The sequence below is a fragment of the Schistocerca nitens genome, chromosome 1 (genome assembly GCF_023898315.1).
Source record: "Schistocerca nitens isolate TAMUIC-IGC-003100 chromosome 1, iqSchNite1.1, whole genome shotgun sequence".
NCBI lineage: Eukaryota > Metazoa > Arthropoda > Insecta > Orthoptera > Acrididae > Schistocerca > Schistocerca nitens.
Window position 1 is genome coordinate 240,575,009 of NC_064614.1, and position 18,509 is coordinate 240,593,517.

Consider the following 18,509-nt stretch of genomic DNA (forward strand, 5'->3'; position numbering starts at 1 on the left):
GGGTTTAATGACATCTCTGAACAGTGAAAGAGTCTGTGCCTGTGATATAATATCCACAGTCAACGTCTGTCTTCAGGAGTTCTGGGAACTGGGGTGATGCAAAACTTTTTTTGATGTGTATTTTTTTACAAAACAATACTTTTTCTATTTCAACATAATCCCCTTGAACATTTATGCACTTGTTCCAACAGGATACAAGCTTTTTTATTCCAGCTAGAAAGAACTCTTGATGTTTGGACCAATTTCCCACAAACTTTTTCACGTCCTCATTGTCCTGGAACCTCTTCCCTCGTAATGTCTCCTTCAGTGCACCAAACAAATGGGAATCATGAGGTGCTAAATCAGGACTGTAAGGGGGATGAAGCAGTACTTCCCAACCCATTTTGTCGATGGTTTCACAGGTTAGTTGAGCAATATGAGGATGTGCGTTGTCTTGCTGGAGAGTCACACCTCTCCTCTGAGATCCGTGACGTCTCTCTCTCATGGCTGTCCTTACCTAGTTTAAAAACAAATCCGAGTAGTATTGGCTGTTCATTGTATGCTGCTCTTTGAGATAATAAAAAAGACTGGACCTTCAGCATCCCAAAACACAGTCAACATTACTTTTCCTGCTGATGCTTGGATTTTGAATTTTTTCTTGACAGGTGAGTCAGTGTACTTCCACTGCTTGCTTGATTCTGGCTCATAATAGTGAACACAATTTTCATCACAAGTTAAAATTTTGTTGAGGAAGTGCTCGCCTTCTCTTTCATAACGTTCCTTTGGCTCTGTGTAAACTCTCAACCTTGTTTCCTCGTGTAGCCGTGTCAACTCCTTTGGGACCCATCTTGCACATGTTTTGCAGTACTTTAGCTTGTTACAGATAATGTTATTAACTGTACCAGTACTAACTTGAACATTATCAATCATTTCCACAGTCACACAGTGGTCGCCACGAATAATGTCATCAATTTGACTTTCAAGTGAGGGAGTTGAAACTACAACTGGTCAACCAGAACACTGTTTGTCAGTCACTGAGTTGCAACCATTTTTGAACTGCTCTACCCACTTGTAAAAATTTTCATGATTCATACAACCTTCACCATAAAGTTTAGACATTCTACAGTATATATTCACTGGTTTCTCGCCTGCAGCAAGTAAAAAATGAATAACAGAACGTTGTTCAACCAATGTGGACGTTTCAAACAGAGTTGCCATCTTGAAATGTATTTTTGATGTTATAAACGATACAATGTTGATACATCATCTGATCAGGGCTCATCCCAGTGATGCCAACTTAAAGCCATAAAAGTACCAAACTTGCCCTGCTAACAGTTTTTTTCCGCAGACCAGTTTGTCTCATCAATTACTGAATGACCCTCTTATTTCCACTGGCCATTCCATGGATTATGGGTAATTTAAAATACTGGCCACAGCCTCATCGTACTGGGTTTCATTGGTCAAGGAAGCTGTGGAAATGCAATTAGCAGACAATATGCTCAACCAAGACGAGGGTTTCCAGCTCAACAAATCATAGAAACCCCTCATTTCACGTCTGCTGCACTCTCAAAGGAAATGTTGTTAAGTCTTCACTGCCTGGCATTTCAACATATGTCATCCATAATAATCAGCCAGATACTTCCTAAGCAACGTAAATTCTGTAACTGTGCACTTGCTTCATTCTACTCTTAGAGGCCTAAACTTTTACCAGTGAGTGATGCTGTTGTCATAAACAGTTTTATCTCTGATGCATGTGTGTTTACTCCATGGTGTAAAGTGCTTTAAAAATCTTGCAAGCAACTCACCTGGAGAAAACTGAAAGGCTATCAGCCGAAATATTGATACAAGGGTTAATAATATCCTGGATGCACCCCCCCCCCTCCCCCCAAAAAAAAAAAAAAAAAGATCAAATATCCAATCCACTGGGAAAACTTCAAGAAGCACAAGATTAGGTCTGTTTGTAACCACAGTGCCTGAAATATGTCTTTCACATGTGGACTGTCATACTGATGGTCTCAGGCAAATTATCTGGTAATGTGTTCACTCTTATTTCGTAGGGGTGTTTCTACTTTCTGCTATCAACATACTTGCGATTTTCTAAGAATGTACTATGTAAATTACAATGACACCCCACTCTACTACTCCATGCTCATGGTATTATGAAACTATAGAGTTTAAGCCTATCTTGGAATGATTCTACAACCAATATGTCTGGACACGATGGCCAGTGTAAATACTAAGTCCACAAATCACTGTTAGTCTTGGCCATATGAGTTCAGAGTCAGATTTATTTAGGACCTCGTATGACTTATGGGTCCTGTGTTTTGCTATAAACACTCCTCCACTTGTTAAGTCCCATAGTGCTTAGAGCCATTTGAACTCCTCTACTTCCTTAGGAATATCTCATCCCTTTCATTCAGTCAACTTTCTAACTGGATTTGCAGCAGCTATTTTCTACACTGAAGTGCCGAAGAAACTGGTATAGGCATGCATATTCAAATGCTGAGGTATGTAAACAGGCAGAATACGGCGCTGTGGTCAGCAACACCAATATAAGACGTGTGTGGTGCAGTTGTTAGATCGGTTACCATTGCTACAATGGCAGGTTATCAAGTTTTAAGTGAGTTTGAACGTGGTGTTATAGTCGGAGCATGAGCGATGGGACACAGCATCTCTGTGGTAGTGATGAAGTGGGGATTTTCCCGTAGACTATTTCACGAGTGTACCATGAATATCAGGAATCTGCTAAAACATCCAATCTCCAACATTGGTGAGGCTGAAAAAAGATCCTGCAAGAGCAGAACCAATGGTGACTGAAGAGAATCGTTCAGTGTGACAGAAGTGCATCCCTTCTGCAAATTGCTACAGGTTTCAATGCTGGGCCATCTGCAAGTGTCAGCATATGGGCTTTCGGAGCCGAAGGTCCACTCTTGTATCCTTGATGACTGCACGACACAAAACTTTACACCCTGCCTAGGCCATCAACACTGACAATGGACTGTTGATGACTGGAAATATGTTGCCTGGTCAAACAAGTTTCGTTTCAAATTATATTGAGCGGATGGACCTGTACAGGTATGGAGACAACCTCATGATTCCATGGACATTGCATGTCAGCAGGGGACTGTTCAAGCTGATGGAGGCTCTGTAAGGGTGTGGGGTGTTTGCAGTTGGAGTGATGTGGGACCCCTGATATGTCTAGATACGACTTGGACGTGTGACACATAAGTATAACCATCCTGTGTGATCACTTGTATCCATTCATGTCCATTGTGCATTCCGACATACGTGGGAAATTCCAACACGACAATGCAACTCCCCACATGTCCAGAATTGCTACAGAGTGGCTCTAGGAACACTCTTCTGAGTTAAAAAAACTTCGGCTTGTACATACTGGGGTGCCTTGCAATGTGCTGTTCAGAAGAGATCTCCATGACCTTTTACTCTTATGGGCTTAAGTACAGCCCTGCAGGATTCATGGTGTCAATTCCCTCCAGCCACCTTACAGCCCCACTGTGAATGCTGTTCTTGAGCCCAGCGTGAGACAGGTGCTATCAAACGATCATATACTTCACTTTGAGTTGAATGTTGGTGATAATTCTAGGCTCCCGTTATAGGGAAAGTACGGATCAGGGAGAACTCAAAGCACATCACCAATCTTCCTTTCCCATAAAATTGAAGTGATGTCTTCCACTGCAACTGACATTGAGCAAGTGAGAATACTTTACCTGTCAGGAAGCTGTTATGTTTTGTGTCAGGTGGAAACAAGAGTAAAAGGATGGTGGTGTGTTAATCAGAAGCAATTTAATCAGATGGAAAATAATGTTACTTCATAGGGTAATGACAGTGGAGGATAAGAAGGATCACCTCATGGACTTCAGTGAACGTACCAGTGATGCTTCTTCAGCATGAAGAAGCTACTCTGCCAATTACTGAGGGAAAGGGGTGCAATGAGCTGCAGATTGTGGTACATGCTGGAACAAATAATGCCTGTTGTTCCCCCAGTGTCATACCTGGATCATTCCAGCGATTGACAGAGAATGTTGAGATGACCATAATTTCAACAAACTCGCAGTCTGTAGCATTGTCCCTAAAACTGATTTTAGCCCCATGGTTGTGAGTTAGGAGAAAGGCTTCAACTACTCATTTTAGAGGTTCTGTGACAAGCTAGGCAGTGACTACTTGGAATAAGGACATTTGTGATTAGGTTGAAAAATGAAATTCCCTCTTAAATGGCTCAGGGGTGTTTTGCAGATCAGAGGTTCCTATCCAGATATCTACCGTGTGTCTGGGGAGCACACAAATGTTTTTAAGATTGCCTGACTCCATGCAGGTTACATAATGGTGGCTGCACAAGAAGTAGGAGTGTAAGACCCAAAGAAATGACCTGCCAGAGATGAGACTATTAAAACCCTAGTGACTACCAAATCATTCACGTCAATGTGCCAGGATTTGGAGAACACATAACAAATCAGTAGAGCTCACATAATATTAGGTAAAGGAAAACCTGAAATGAACAGCAGTGAGAGTTTTTTTAGATCCCAGTTAAATCTAAGTGGAAAGGAAAGGCTAGTCAGATAGTGGAGGTTGTCTGTCACAGTTGACAAGAAACTGATTGAGACTGAAATTAAAGGTGCAGCTGAAATTTCACAAGACTTGGTATCGAGGCTAGGCATAAACTTACAATTGGATCCATCTGTTGACCACCAAGCTCATCCTGAAATTTAACCAAAAATTTTGGGGAAAACCACAGAGACTTTTATCTTCCAACAGTTTCCTGGATAGACCTTGTAGAATAGAATTAACTGTCCATGGTAAATAGTCTTTGTAAATAAACAGAGATCATTGCACAAGAGATGTAAAGCTAAGCATAAGGCTGGATTTGCTGAATGAAACTTGTTTGGCTGTCCAAAGGGCAATACATGAAGCCTTCACTGATTATCATAGCAGCAGAATCTTATCACTAAGACATCTCTCATATCCCAAAGATATTTTGCTCATATATTAATACTGTCAGTGGCAGCACAGATAATGTCAAGACTCATGTGGAAGATCCATGGATACTGCCTGAGTCTATAGCCACAGCACTGCAAAGATGAGTGATGTGGACATTAGTGTCAATGGTGTTGAACAACACTGAAATCGCAACACTTGAGAAAAGCCAAGCACCTGATGGAAGCCCTTTCAAATTCTATACAGAATTTGCAGCTAAGTGAGCCCCTTTCTTTAACCATTATATAGCATACATTCATCAAAAAATACTGTGCCCAGTGGTTCAAAGAAAGCGCAGGTCATACTCGTCTACAAGAAGGGTAGCAAAATGACCCACAAAACTACTGTCCAATCTCATTGACATCTGTCTGTTGAAGAATCCTAGAACATATTCTGAGCCCAAACATAATGTGGTATCTAGAACAGAATGTCATCCATGCCAACCAACATGGATTCCAAAAACATCAGTCTTGTGAAACCAAACTTGTGCTTTTCTAACATCACGTCCTGAAAGCTATGGATCAAGGAGGACAGATGGGTGTTGTATTTCTTGAATTCCAAAAACCATTTGAGTCAGTACCTTACCAAAACTTGTTAACTATCGTACACAACAATGGAAAATCCAGGATGGAATGTAACAATATTATGAAAACGATAGTATCTACTCACCATATAGCAGAGATGCTGTGTCGCAGATAGGCACAACAAAAAGAATGTCACAAAATAAGCTTTTAGCCAACAAGGCCTTTGTCAAAAATAGACCACACACACACACACACACACACACACACACACACACAAACACACACACACATATTCACATATGCAACTCACTCTCACATGAGCACATTCTCTGGCATCTGAAGCCAGACTATGAGCTGCAGCTGCAGCACATGATGGGAGAGGCAGCTAGGTGAGGGTAAGGAGGAGGCAGGGGTGGAGAGGGGAAAGAATACTGGGATAAGGGTGAGGGACAGTAAAGTGCTGCTGGGGAGCATGCAGGGATGTGGTGGAGAGAGGGTAGGGCAGCTAAGTCCACTCGGGAGGTTAGCTGGAGGACATGGGAAGTGGGAAAAGGGGGGGGGGGGGCAGTAGTGGAAAAGGAGAGAATGAGATCATGAACATTGTTTTGGGTGACTTACTCAGCAACAGGGTGGTCCAATTGTTCCTTGGCCACAGTTTGTTGGTGGCCATTCATACGGACAGACAGCTTTTTTGAGATGCCTGTTTTACGTTTTCATGCAGTTCAGACTTAAAGATGCGAAACTGAGGAAAATACAGAATTGAGGAAAAATTAAAACACCCAAAATATGAGCAAAAACATATGTAATGGGCATATATGAGTAATAATCATAATCCTCTTTGATACATTGCATAAAATTGTATAAGTGAAAGAAATTAAATGTACAGTACAGTGTTTATACAATATGTATTTGTTGTTGTTAAGTCATATGAATAGGGCGATTGCTGCAGTTGTACATACTAATAATGAGTTTTTTGTTGTGTGTTTCATGTGGATTAAAAAACTGAAAGCTTTTTGTTTCAGTATTCATGACAAATGAAATGTTGTAAGTGATTTTCATACCAGATGATGGCCTATAGCTGAAACTGTTAGTTGTAATAAAATCCAGTTAATTCAGTCCAGTGTCATGACTTTTTTGAAAATTTATACAATAGTCTGCAGTAATGACTCCATCAGTTCTTAAAAAATCTCAGATGTGTAAAAGCAAGTAAAAACTTGTCAAAAAATTGAAATTGAAATTGATATCTGGGCACAAAGTAATTGAGCTATTTTGTGACATGCTACGACCACAAATTATTCCTCAAAACATGCGTTTTTGAGAAATCTTTCCTTCACGCTCACCAAGAAAAAAAGCAAAAATTGATGAACATGTTGAATTAAACCGAAAACTGTGAATTACTGTGACAGGCGGCAGAATCTAACATGTGGGTGTGTGTGGTTTCCTTCTGTAGCCATTGCAGCATACTCTGCTGACGTGAGCATGGTTACCTCTAGTGTATTGCTTGTAAACATCCAGCAGGTGAGCTCATTTTATGAGTGTCGATCAGGTTCGTTTCACAGTACTTTTTGCAGGAACTGACATAATTGTGACATAGTGATACTGCGAAGGTGATCAGAAACGAGGCTATTGATTTGTCGATCACTATAGCACTGAGTTTACGTTTACGAATGTGTTAGTGACAGGAGAATCTCAACTGTACCAAGAACGCTTTATGGGAATTGTTTGCAGTCGCGCAACGGGCAAAATATTTGTGACCAGGATGAATATGAATGTTATTGCTCATCATTTCAATTGCAGCTATTTAAGCTGTCCTCTTAGGTTCTCGCCTAATGACACACTCTGAAATTGTCACATATTTGGAAACAAAGAGTCAGATATTTGTGAGAAGGAAGGATATGAATGTTACTGCTACTCATTTCAGTCTCGACATTAAAAGCTGTTCTCCATGGCTCCTGCCTAACCACACACTCGGAAATCACCACTTATTCAGAAATAAACAATGAAGTATTTGTGACAAGGAAGAACATGAATTTTATTGCTGCTCGCTGTCCTATTAGGTTCCTGCATAACCACTCACTTGGAAATCACCACATATTCAGAAATTCTCAGCCAAATATTTATTTCAACCTTCATTCTCTAATTAGACGGCATATAGTGGGATGCGAACTTACCACCTCTAACTCTGTAAACTACTGTTTTATTCCTTATACTACAGATGAATTGTATGAGTTTCAGCTCTTGTCATGGTTATCATAATATATCTTGAAGCTTTATTAACTGACATTTAATGATGAGGCTGATGTGTTTATGATACATGTTCAGTGTGCTGCTGCTTTCAAACGGCATCCAGTTGCACACACACTACAAAGGAAATGATCATTGAAATGCACATGCTTCACCCTAGGGTCCTCACATGCACCTGCAAAAATCAGTAATGGAATTGCACACAGTTCACACTGGGGTCATTTACATGTACTTGCAAAAATCAGTAGTTGAAAGCCCACTAGTGACATCACAACCGCAAAAACTAGTGTGAAGTCTACGACTCGATATGTGTTAGTGTGGTGTGGTGGCTGCACTGGCTGTTGGGTGGTGGAACAAGTCACCAGCCAATAAAAGCTCATTAATCAGAAATGGCCAATATTTCCTTGATTCTGACCGAGCATATTCTTCAAGACTGAGTGTCTGAATTTAAAAGGTTGACGACTATTATTGTTGCTGAATACAGTACATCAAAAACACAAGCAAAAAGACGAGACTTGAGTTATAAGTGGCACAAGAAGAGAAGGCAGCTGTCACCCTCGTTACGTATTGGCTCAGTTCAGAACACTTTATGTTGACTGTCCTGTTTTTCCATTGCTGCCACAACCTAGCAGCAGTTGTATCATAATTGTGGGGTGCAGCTAAACATTGCAAGTAATGTTGGTAGTGCAGTGCCTCTACATCCTTACATTTGTCCTCTATCGATCCCTGCTTAGCCATTTTGCACTTCCTGTCAATCTCATTTTTGAGATGCATGTATTCCTTTTTGACTGATTCCTTTACTGCATTTTTATATTTTCTCCTTTCATCAGTTAAATTCAATACCTCTTCTGTTACCCAAGGATTTCTACTAGCCCTCATCTTTTTACCTACTCGATCCTGTGCTGTCTTTACTACTTCATCTCTCAAAGCTACCCATTCTTCTTCTACTGTATTTCTTTCCCCCATTCTTGTCAGGCATTCCCTAATGCTCTCTCTGAAACCCTCTACAACCTCTAGTTCTTTCAGTTTATCCAGGTCCCATCTCCTTAAATTTCTACCTTTTCGCAGTTTCTTCAGTTGTAATCTACAGTTCGTAACCAATAGATTGTGGTCAGTCCACATCTGCCCCTGGATACCATGTTTTACAGTTTAAAACCTGGTTCCTAAATTTCTGTCTTACCATTATATAATCTATCTGAAGCTTCCAGTGTTTCCAGGTCTCTTCCACATATACAACCTTCTTTCATGATTCTTAAACCAAGTGTTAGCTATGATTAAGTTATGCTCTGTGCAAAATTCTACTAGATGGCTTCCTCTTTCATCCCTTGCCCCCATTCCATATTCACCTACTACTTTTCCTTCTCTTCCTTTTCCTACTATTGAATTCCAGTCTCTCATGACTATTAAATTTTCGTCTCCCTTCACTATCTGAATCATTTCTTTTATATCATCATACATTTCTTCAATCTCGTCGTCATATGCAGAGCTAGTTGGCTTATAAACTTGTACTACTGTGGTAGGCATGGGCTTCGTGTCTATCTTGGCTATAATAATGCGTTCACTATGCTGTTCATAGTAGCTTACCAGCACTCCTATTTTTTTATTCATTATTAAGCCTACCCCTGCATTACCCCTATTTGATTTTGTATTTATAACCCTATATTCACCTGACTAGAAGTTCTTCTTGCCACCGAACTTCACTAATTCCCACTATATCCAACTTTAACCTATTCATTTCCCCCTCTAAATTTTCTAACCTACCTGCCTGGTTAAGGGATCTGACATTCCACACTCTGATCCATAGAATGCCAGTTTTGTTTCTCCTGATAACAACATTCTCCTGAGTAGTCCCCACCCGGAGATCTGAATGGGGGACTATTTTACCTCTGGAATATTTTACCCAAGAGGGTGCCATCATCATTTAACCATACAGTAGAGCTGCATGTCCTCAGGTAATTTACAGCTGTAGTTTCCCCTTGCTTTCAGCCGTTCGCTGTAACATAGTGGTTGCACCTACGGTACGGCTATCAGTATTGCTGAGGCATGCAAGCCTCCCCACCAATGGCAGGGTCCATGGTTCATGGGGGGGGGGGGGGGGGACTTTTGTTATTCAATTCTTTAAGAATAAATTCATAGAATTTCAACAATGGTGGTGTGATGTTCTCACTGATAACAACCATTGGCTGTATCAGATGAAGTGCCCCACACTGCCAGATGCTGATTCAGGGGGGAACACCACTGCAACACCTTTCCAAATCCTCCTCAAATACATGTAACAAACATAAAAAGAAACACATTTTTGTATGCAATTTTAACATAAAGTGATTACAAAAATCGTTCACGTGAACAAGGCTTACTTGAGTTTGTTTAAGCATGGAAGTAAGGACAGTGTGCATTCAAACTGGTGCACTGCAACATAGAGAGTTATTCAGAAAGATGGAACCCATTAATTAATTGATTTGTATTTTATGAAGTATAAGTTGTACATGAACAGTCTACTTACCAGTGAAAGGAGTGAGTTTTTTTAATGCAGGTTATAAATGTTCAATGTGTGTCGCCCATTTCTCACGTGGCAAATATGTAAGTGCTAACCAAACTCTTCCCACGCATGGAGAAGCATGTGTTATGTTATGGAGTTCACTGCAGCAGTGACACTGTTCTACGGGTCAGCCACAGTTGTTGTAGAGGTGGCACGTAAACAGTCTTCTTAACATATCCCCACATGATAAAGTCACAGGGTCTAACGATTTGGTGACTAAGAGTGTGTGAAGTGTATCTGCAAACTCCCCACTTCTCTTATACGAGTCGACTTACTTGCTGTACACAGCCGATCTTCTTCTCTGGGTAGCCGGCTTTTGGAATCTGTATAAACTACTTCTCCGAAGAATGATACTAGTCACAGGAACCTTAAAGACTCTCTCTCTACTTGTGAAATAATTAGGTACTCGAAGAATACTTTTCAGTAACTATCGGTATATTTGAGCTTCATAAAGAACAAATTTCACACTTCGCACATAAACGTTAGACCTCTTGTAAGTCGCTCGTATCATCTCACATTAGAAACAGATTTAAGTACGTTTAGCAAAAAGTTGGCTTAACAACTCTTACAAACAAATCGTAAAATACGTCTTGCCTCTAGCAAGCCCAAGAGAAGAGGTTTTTCATTTTTTTTTCTTTTTTTTCGGACTTCAGAATCTTAATTGTTCTTGTTATTTATAACAGTGGTCACTGATACGATTAGCACATAATAACCTAGAAGCTCCACAGTTCTTCAGTATACTTTCACTAGAACTTCCATGGATCGCCCAACAAGTACTTGTCGGTGCTGTTTGTCCGCCGCGTCTACCTTCTGCTAGTGACTGAATTCTCACCTGCTCACACAAACATGTGACACGCAGTAGGTAGGATTCTAGCATCCCACTCTCACATCTAAAATATCATGTGTTCGAGACAGAAGAAGGCCGAGTGGTTCTAGGATTTACACAGAAATTCTCGAAACACTACAAGGGCTTCTTCAGAAGTGCAAAGCCAAGTCTTGATTTTTCATGTGACTTATCTGTCGCCAAGAAAGAAATCCCCTGACATGATGGTGCCAGTGGGGTGGAGAAAATGTTTAGGAAATGGAGAGCTACAGAGAGGTCACTCAGAAACTCTGTTCATGGGAGACTAACCAGTCCCGTTCCTTCATCACTCTTTCTTGCCCCGCTGGCTCCAAAAGATTGCACATTTCAGTAACTTTTATGTGCATTTCCTCCTGCAGCTGCTTGGTGAGCAGATTTTTATCTATCCTGTTCTATTATACAAAAAGAATTAAGCACATTGCTCTAAGAATCTGTAAAATCATGCAGATAGTGTGTAAAGTCTGCCATTGTTTATTTTGTAATGTGCACATTTCTTGATGTTTTTGTAGGTACATGGCAACCAGTTCTGTGGACCGGAGCTTAAAACTGTGGGATGTACGCATGCTTGAAGGACCATTACAGCACTATAACCTCCGTTCTCCAGCAACACAGCTTTCATTCAGCCAGCGTGGACTGCTTGCTGTTGGCATGGGCAGTGTAGTTGAGGTTAGTAATTATTTTTTTCACTACAGTTTAAGGCATTTGAGACAGGCCGCCTGAATAACTCTGCCTCTTTTAGTGATAGAAGAAAATCTTTCAAATCAAAGCTGCTTAGATTGTGGGGGCATAGTGTGGTGGTCATATTTTTTCATACATAGAAGGGTAGAGGAGATATGATAGTCAGATTCTTTACTTTTAATGTACTGGTATGTTATATTATTTACCTTTTAATAATATGTTTGAAGACATGTTCGATCCATTAGGTTCTGTGAGAATTGATTAAGCATGGGGTGTCCATTAATCATGGAGTATGATGATTGTACAGATTACATCGAATGTAAACAACATTCCACTCATTGTAGAGCTCGTTTGTTTATCTGTTGCACGAGGGCCATTAGGCCGTGGTTTGCTGTCATAGCAAGTGGAAGATGTCTTCATAAAATTATCATATCTTCGCAGTGTTCTTTGCCAAAGCTGAGAAAGTTTGTACAGATTTTATTTAAGGCAGATATTACCAAAATATGAATGCAGCAGTGCAATTTTCTGCTGAGAGATATCCTTATCATACGACACCTTTGTGATCTACCTTTGCAAACATAATACAAACAATTCAGGTAACAGGAAATGTAAATAATAAAAAAAACCTAAATGGCTCCAATCAGCAGTCATCAAGTGACTTGCAGTTGATGTCTTAGCAGCTGTAGCACACAGCCTACATGTTAGTACAGGACAGCTTGAACGCAATGGTGGAGTCAGTCAACAAAGTATTCTGCAAATACTACATTCCAGCAGATTTCATCCATGCTATGTATCACTTTGTCAGCAGCACCAAGGTGATGACTTTCAATAAAGGATAAAGTTCTCCAAATGGGGAACACAGAAGCTGTAAACAGATTACATGTTCTTGACCAAGATGTTATTTACGGATAGAGCCTCATTTACAAACTATGGTGAACCGTGAATTTATTTTCAAAATCTTTTCTTAAAGAATTTACTTTATTTACTAGCGATTCATCAAGAACATAAACACATTTAATCACACTATGTGAGTGTGGAAGTAGTTGCCAGGGAGTAACTGGTGGAAACAAATTAAATTTCAACAAATGGAAATTATATTCCTAAAACCCTTTCTCTTTTTTAAAAAAATAATTAAAATTACAATCAGAAAGCACCCTCTAAATATCAAGTTACAATTGTTCAGAGGCAGAAATAACAATTTTTTTTATTATGACAGTAGCAGCCTTCGGGCTGAGAAGCTTGCCGCTCCCTTTTAACACGGCCGTAGTCACGACCACTCCCAACAACCCCTGAAAGACTACACTGGTGCAAATCTGCAACACATAAGATTACTTTAAACTAAAAATTTTAACAACTCACACAAACACATAAACTATGCACCCCGTAAGAGGGAAGGAAATGGTACAAAATACATTAAAATTATTTGCCACTGAAAGTGCAGCTTGTTTTTAAAAACTCTTACGGTGGAAGGGTGGCAACTTTATATACTAAAATGACCATTTAAATGAAATCTATGAAGTGCAGTTTTAAATAAAATGTACCAACATGCTCTACATTACACATATGCCACCTCGCAAGATGATAGGCAAGATATAAACATATTTCAGGAATTCGGCCTGTACACCTTAAGCAATAAATTCGTTAACACCGAATCCAGCAAACATGACAGAGGCAGCTATTAACATACGGCAGATCGACAAACAGACAGACAGACACTAACTGCCTAACAAATGCGAACGGAAGACAGACGAACAAGCTGGGAACGAGAGGCTGATGAAGAGAGCAAGTATAATTTACCAAGCAAATGAAACAACATACCACGAATCACTTAACTTCTAAAAAACTGTGATTTCTGGCGAAGACCTGGTGCAGCACCCTCAACACTCTCCCGAACCGTCCGCTGCCAGCCGCTTCAACGGACACAGGAAGGCGCGCCGATCTCCCGTCTCACGGCGTCACAGCTCGCCCCGGCCAGACCGATGTTGTGGGTTGACACCTGTTGCTCTCGTGTCGGCCGTGAAGCCACTACCCCTCGCTATACAGTGTGGCCAATGGACTGATGTGGCGACCTCATGTGCGCCACCGCTCAAGATAATTGGACAAGTCATCTTGTGTCCCAGTGCGCGACCGACCAACTGATCGATCCAACCGCCAATGATACCTGCCTGAACAAACTCGAGCAGACTGGCAGCCTAACACATACTAGCACTCCAGACGACAGACAGACACACTGCCACACAAATGCGAACGAAAGACAGACCAGCAACTGGTGACGAGTGACTGACCCAGACTCACTCCGACTGACAAACTGCACTCGCCGAGACTGACAGACTCACCCCCACTGACCAACTGGCGAGCTAATCGCGCCCCTTAAATGCACGTGAACAGGCAACCTTTCCCCTTTTCCACCAGAAGGAGACACCAAAGCTACTATTGCCACAGCGGCGCCACCACCAGAAACAGAGGGCGACTGCTTCACACAACACGCTACGGCGCGCTCTTCAAAATAGCAATTTTTTCCACGGCTCAACCTCCTCCCGTCAAACTATAACCCAGAGGGTGATATGCCAAAACAAACTAACTAGCAGCTTCTAAAAGGCACAAGACAATGGCCGCGAAAGGCCGCAAGCGATACACTCATCCGGACCCATGCCCTGAGGCAACCTCGACATCCCTGCCCCGGGAAGAGACCGACCTAAGACCGACAAGACGACCAGTTCACAGCCATTGCTAAGCCAGCAATGAAAATAGCGAGATACCCACTTGGACTTCAACCATGGAGAGAAAACATGCCCCAGGCAATCCGACATCTCTTCACAGTAGAAGGCACCAAGCTAAGCCTCACAAGATGACCAAGATTGAAGGGACTATTCGTAGCTGACAACCATTGAGCTACCAGAAGTTTAAGACCAGAGGGTAATGCCTGAACCTAACGGACTCGGCAGATCAACACAAAACCAGTCTAAATGTTGTTGTAACTCACCAAGCTCTCCTGCTGCCGCTGCCATGTCTGTCGGAAAGGAACCAACAACCTCCGGTGAAATTTGGACTGGAGAGAGCACGGCACCTTTCAGGCCCCAAGCCACTCAGGGACAGTGCCTTGTTTATTCATGTTATGAATGTGCAACAGGCCTAATCCTGGACATTCTTTGGCCGCCATGACAACCTGAAACATGCCGCTAAACAGTCACTTGGCCAAAGCGAAATATAAAAATTATAAAATAAGTACAACTGCAATTCCATCAGTTACTCAAAGAGTAGTAGCATGAACGCCAACCACGCTCTGCTACCAGTAATGAACCGTGTATTTTTTCTTTCAAAAACTTTTCTTAAAGAATTTACTTTATTTACGAGCGATTCATCAAGAACATTAACACATTTAATCACACTATGTCAGTGTGGAAGTGGTTGCCAGGGAGTAACTGATGGAAACAAATTAAATTTCAACAAATGGAAATTTTATTTCTAAAACCCTTTCTCTTTTTTTAAAAAAAGAAAGAAACACAGATTTAAATTCCAATAAGAAAGCACCCTCTAAATATCAAGTTACAATTATTCAGAGGCAGAAATAACAATTTTTTTTATTATGATAGTAGGAGCCCTCGGGCTGAGAAGGTTGCCGCTCCCTCTTAACATGGCCGTAGTCACGACTGCTCACAACCACTTCTGAAAGACTACACTGGTGCAGATCTGCAACACACCAGATTACTTTAAACTAAAAATTTTAACAACTCACACAAACACATAAACTATGCAACCTGTAAGAGGGAAGGAAATGGTACAAAATATTCACATTAAAATTATTTGCCACTGAAAGTACAACTTGTTTTTAAAAGAACCCTTACCGTGGAAGGAAGGCAACTTTATATACTAAAATGACCATTTAATAAAATCCATGAAATGCAGTTTTACATAAAACGTACCAACATGCTCTGCATTACACGTATACCACCTCGCAAGATGATAGGCGAGATAGAAACATATTTCAGGAATTCAGCCTTTACACCTTAAGCAATAAATTCATTAACACCACAGCTACAATTGCCACAGCGGCGCCACCACCAGAAACGGAGGGCGACTGCTTCACACAACGCGCTGTGGCGTGTGTAACATGCCATTAACATTACTCCCCTCTCTCCCCACTTTGTCTCTAATTGCAGTGGACGAAGCCTATATTTCCTCGTCCTGAATACCACTTACTTCACTGTCAGTTATGGTCAAATTTAATTCTGACCTATACCCACTGTTGTCTGTGAATTCTAATACTTCAACTTTTCTACCCCCTAAAGTGTCACTCCCTTTCATTCCACTCGCAATGTCACTAATGTTTTCCACTCGCTTAGTCTTTACTGCTTTGTTTTCCTGACTTTCCATTTTGACGAAAGTTACAATATATATATATTGCTCGTACGATACCTTAAAGTTCCGGGTGTCTTCTCCGTCGGTCGTCAGCCGGTGTCTTGTTTATGATGTCCGTGGTGTGCAACTGCTGCTGTTGCTGCAAACTCGTGATCTGCTAAGCTGCTCCCATTCGTATTCAGCGCCTGCTGTCACTGACCCTGGTCAGCTATGTCTGGCTTGCATGGATTGGCTGCTGCTTCCATCATTGATTGGCTGCTACTGTTGCAGCTATTCTTAAACTGCGTTGGATGTAGTTATACGTGCACGGTTCTCACTTCTGCCGTTGTTGCCACTGATTTCACTCTCACTCGAAGTCTGTCTTCCAAATATAATCTTAAGGCTCGTAAGTTCGATATCCTCACCCGGAGCACCACATGTAATGTGGCGGGGTGTTTCCTCACCCGGAGCACCACATGTAACGTGCCATGCTGTATCCTCATTTTGGGCACCACATGTAACGTGCCAGGACATGTCCTTGTATTAGTGCCACTTAAAGTTCACGTCACAACCGGATGTACCGGTATTGAAACATTTCCTCACTCAGTAGATAGTGCGCAGTGTTCTCGACCTACCTTGCTTTGCTTATTCAATATTGTCTTCCTGGTAGCTGCGTCCGTCTCACCTAAATCACACTGAAATTAAGAAGCCAGGATCCTAGGTTAAGTTTTCCAAATATAAAAGTCAAGATCGTATTCATTGTTGAACATTTATGTCAACCACAGTGCAATTTATTTGTTATCACTCGCACACACAATATTCATGTGACCAGGCCTCTTACACTTAATCGTCACATTAGGTAGGTCAGAAATTTCCAGTCTTTAACAAAGTTCACAATTACAATTACCAAAAAATTAACCAACTTGCCGCACTTTTGCTCCAAGAGAATCTGACCGAGAACTAAATGAGAACTGCACCAGCTCGGACCTTATATAGACAAGCGCTTGAATATTTGACTATTTCTTTTAATATATTATAGTTTATAATTTCCCAGGGTTAAAATGATCCTTTCTAACTGGTTTTGAAGTTAACTATTGGGTTTTATTATTTAAATAACATGAGTGAGCTGTATCAATTTTTGTCCGCAGCTCGTGGTCGTGCGGTAGCGTTCTCGCTTCCCGCGCCCGGGTTTTCGGGTTCGATTCCCGGCGGGGTCAGGGATTTTCTCTGCCTCATGATGACTGGGTGTTGTGTGATGTCCTTAGGTTAGTTAGGTTTAAGTAGTTCTAAGTTCTAGGGGACTGATGACCATAGATGTTAGGTCCCATAGTGCTCAAAGCCATCTGAACCCTCTGTATCAATTTAAATACGTGGAACTAACTTATGCATCCACCGTGGGAATTCCCGACTTATAACCATGGCAGCCCTTTTTAGCAATAATTTTTACATATTCAAATTTACTTAATTCTTAATTAATGCATTTACAAAGTTGAGACTGGAGTTATTTTACGTAGAAAAATAAAGGTAGCAAAAATATCGAAACAGATCTCAGAATTATTTGGTAGTTTGGTCACAGTTGGCACTGAAAGTCATACAGGCTACAGATTTTAAGTCTTAATATCTATTTAACTAATAGACTTTAGGTTAATTTAAATACTTTGCTGGAATCAGTAAAATTTAGGCTTTCTTTTGGATGCAGTCTTATAGTTGAATTTGCTCTATTAGCTCACTCGAATTTTACTTAATATGTATTGCACAATATATGTCATTGTCCATAACTGTTAATAGTATGCATTTCCAATAAAACTGATTAGCTCATTACTTTCAGAATAGACATTAGAATGTACTGAAATAATAGATTTTACTAGGGGAATTTTATTTAAACTATTTGTGAATTCTGTACTATGAGGCTGAAGGCCACAGAATCTGTAGTCGGAATCTGAGTAGTGAAAATGAAAAAATTTAAAGTTCATTGCTTAACTAAGTTACTGAAGGAGTGTAAAACCACAACAGGATAGCAGTGGGCAACCCTGCTTCGTTACACGCGCTCTTCAAAACAGCAATTTTTTCCACGGCTCACATGGGCACATTAATCTTCACAACGTGCACTACCAGTCATCTGAATACCCACAGTTACTGATAGAAGTGAACAAATAAAGACATTGGTCAGTCAACGTGTGGTGCAATCTTCTAAATATTCAAATTATTGGTCCCTGTTTTATTGATGGGACTTCTTAACAGAGGTACTGCCACTGTTACTAGGAGACACCCACTTGGCATACCACAAGTCATGTGGTACCAACGCAATGGATGTCCTGCATATTATGCACAGAGGATTACAGAGGTTCTGAAC

General features: G+C 40.9%; 1 protein-coding gene across 1 annotated transcript in view; it reads left to right on the forward strand.

The window, feature by feature from the left end:
• The window catches only part of LOC126235239 (WD repeat-containing protein 46), a 76,165-nt gene that overhangs the window by 29,642 nt on the left and 28,014 nt on the right, over positions 1–18,509 (forward strand). Inside the window, exon 8 of the mRNA XM_049943974.1 lies at positions 11,650–11,806. Within this exon, the coding sequence (XP_049799931.1) occupies positions 11,650–11,806 (157 nt within the window). The remainder of the gene's footprint in view (positions 1–11,649; positions 11,807–18,509) is intronic.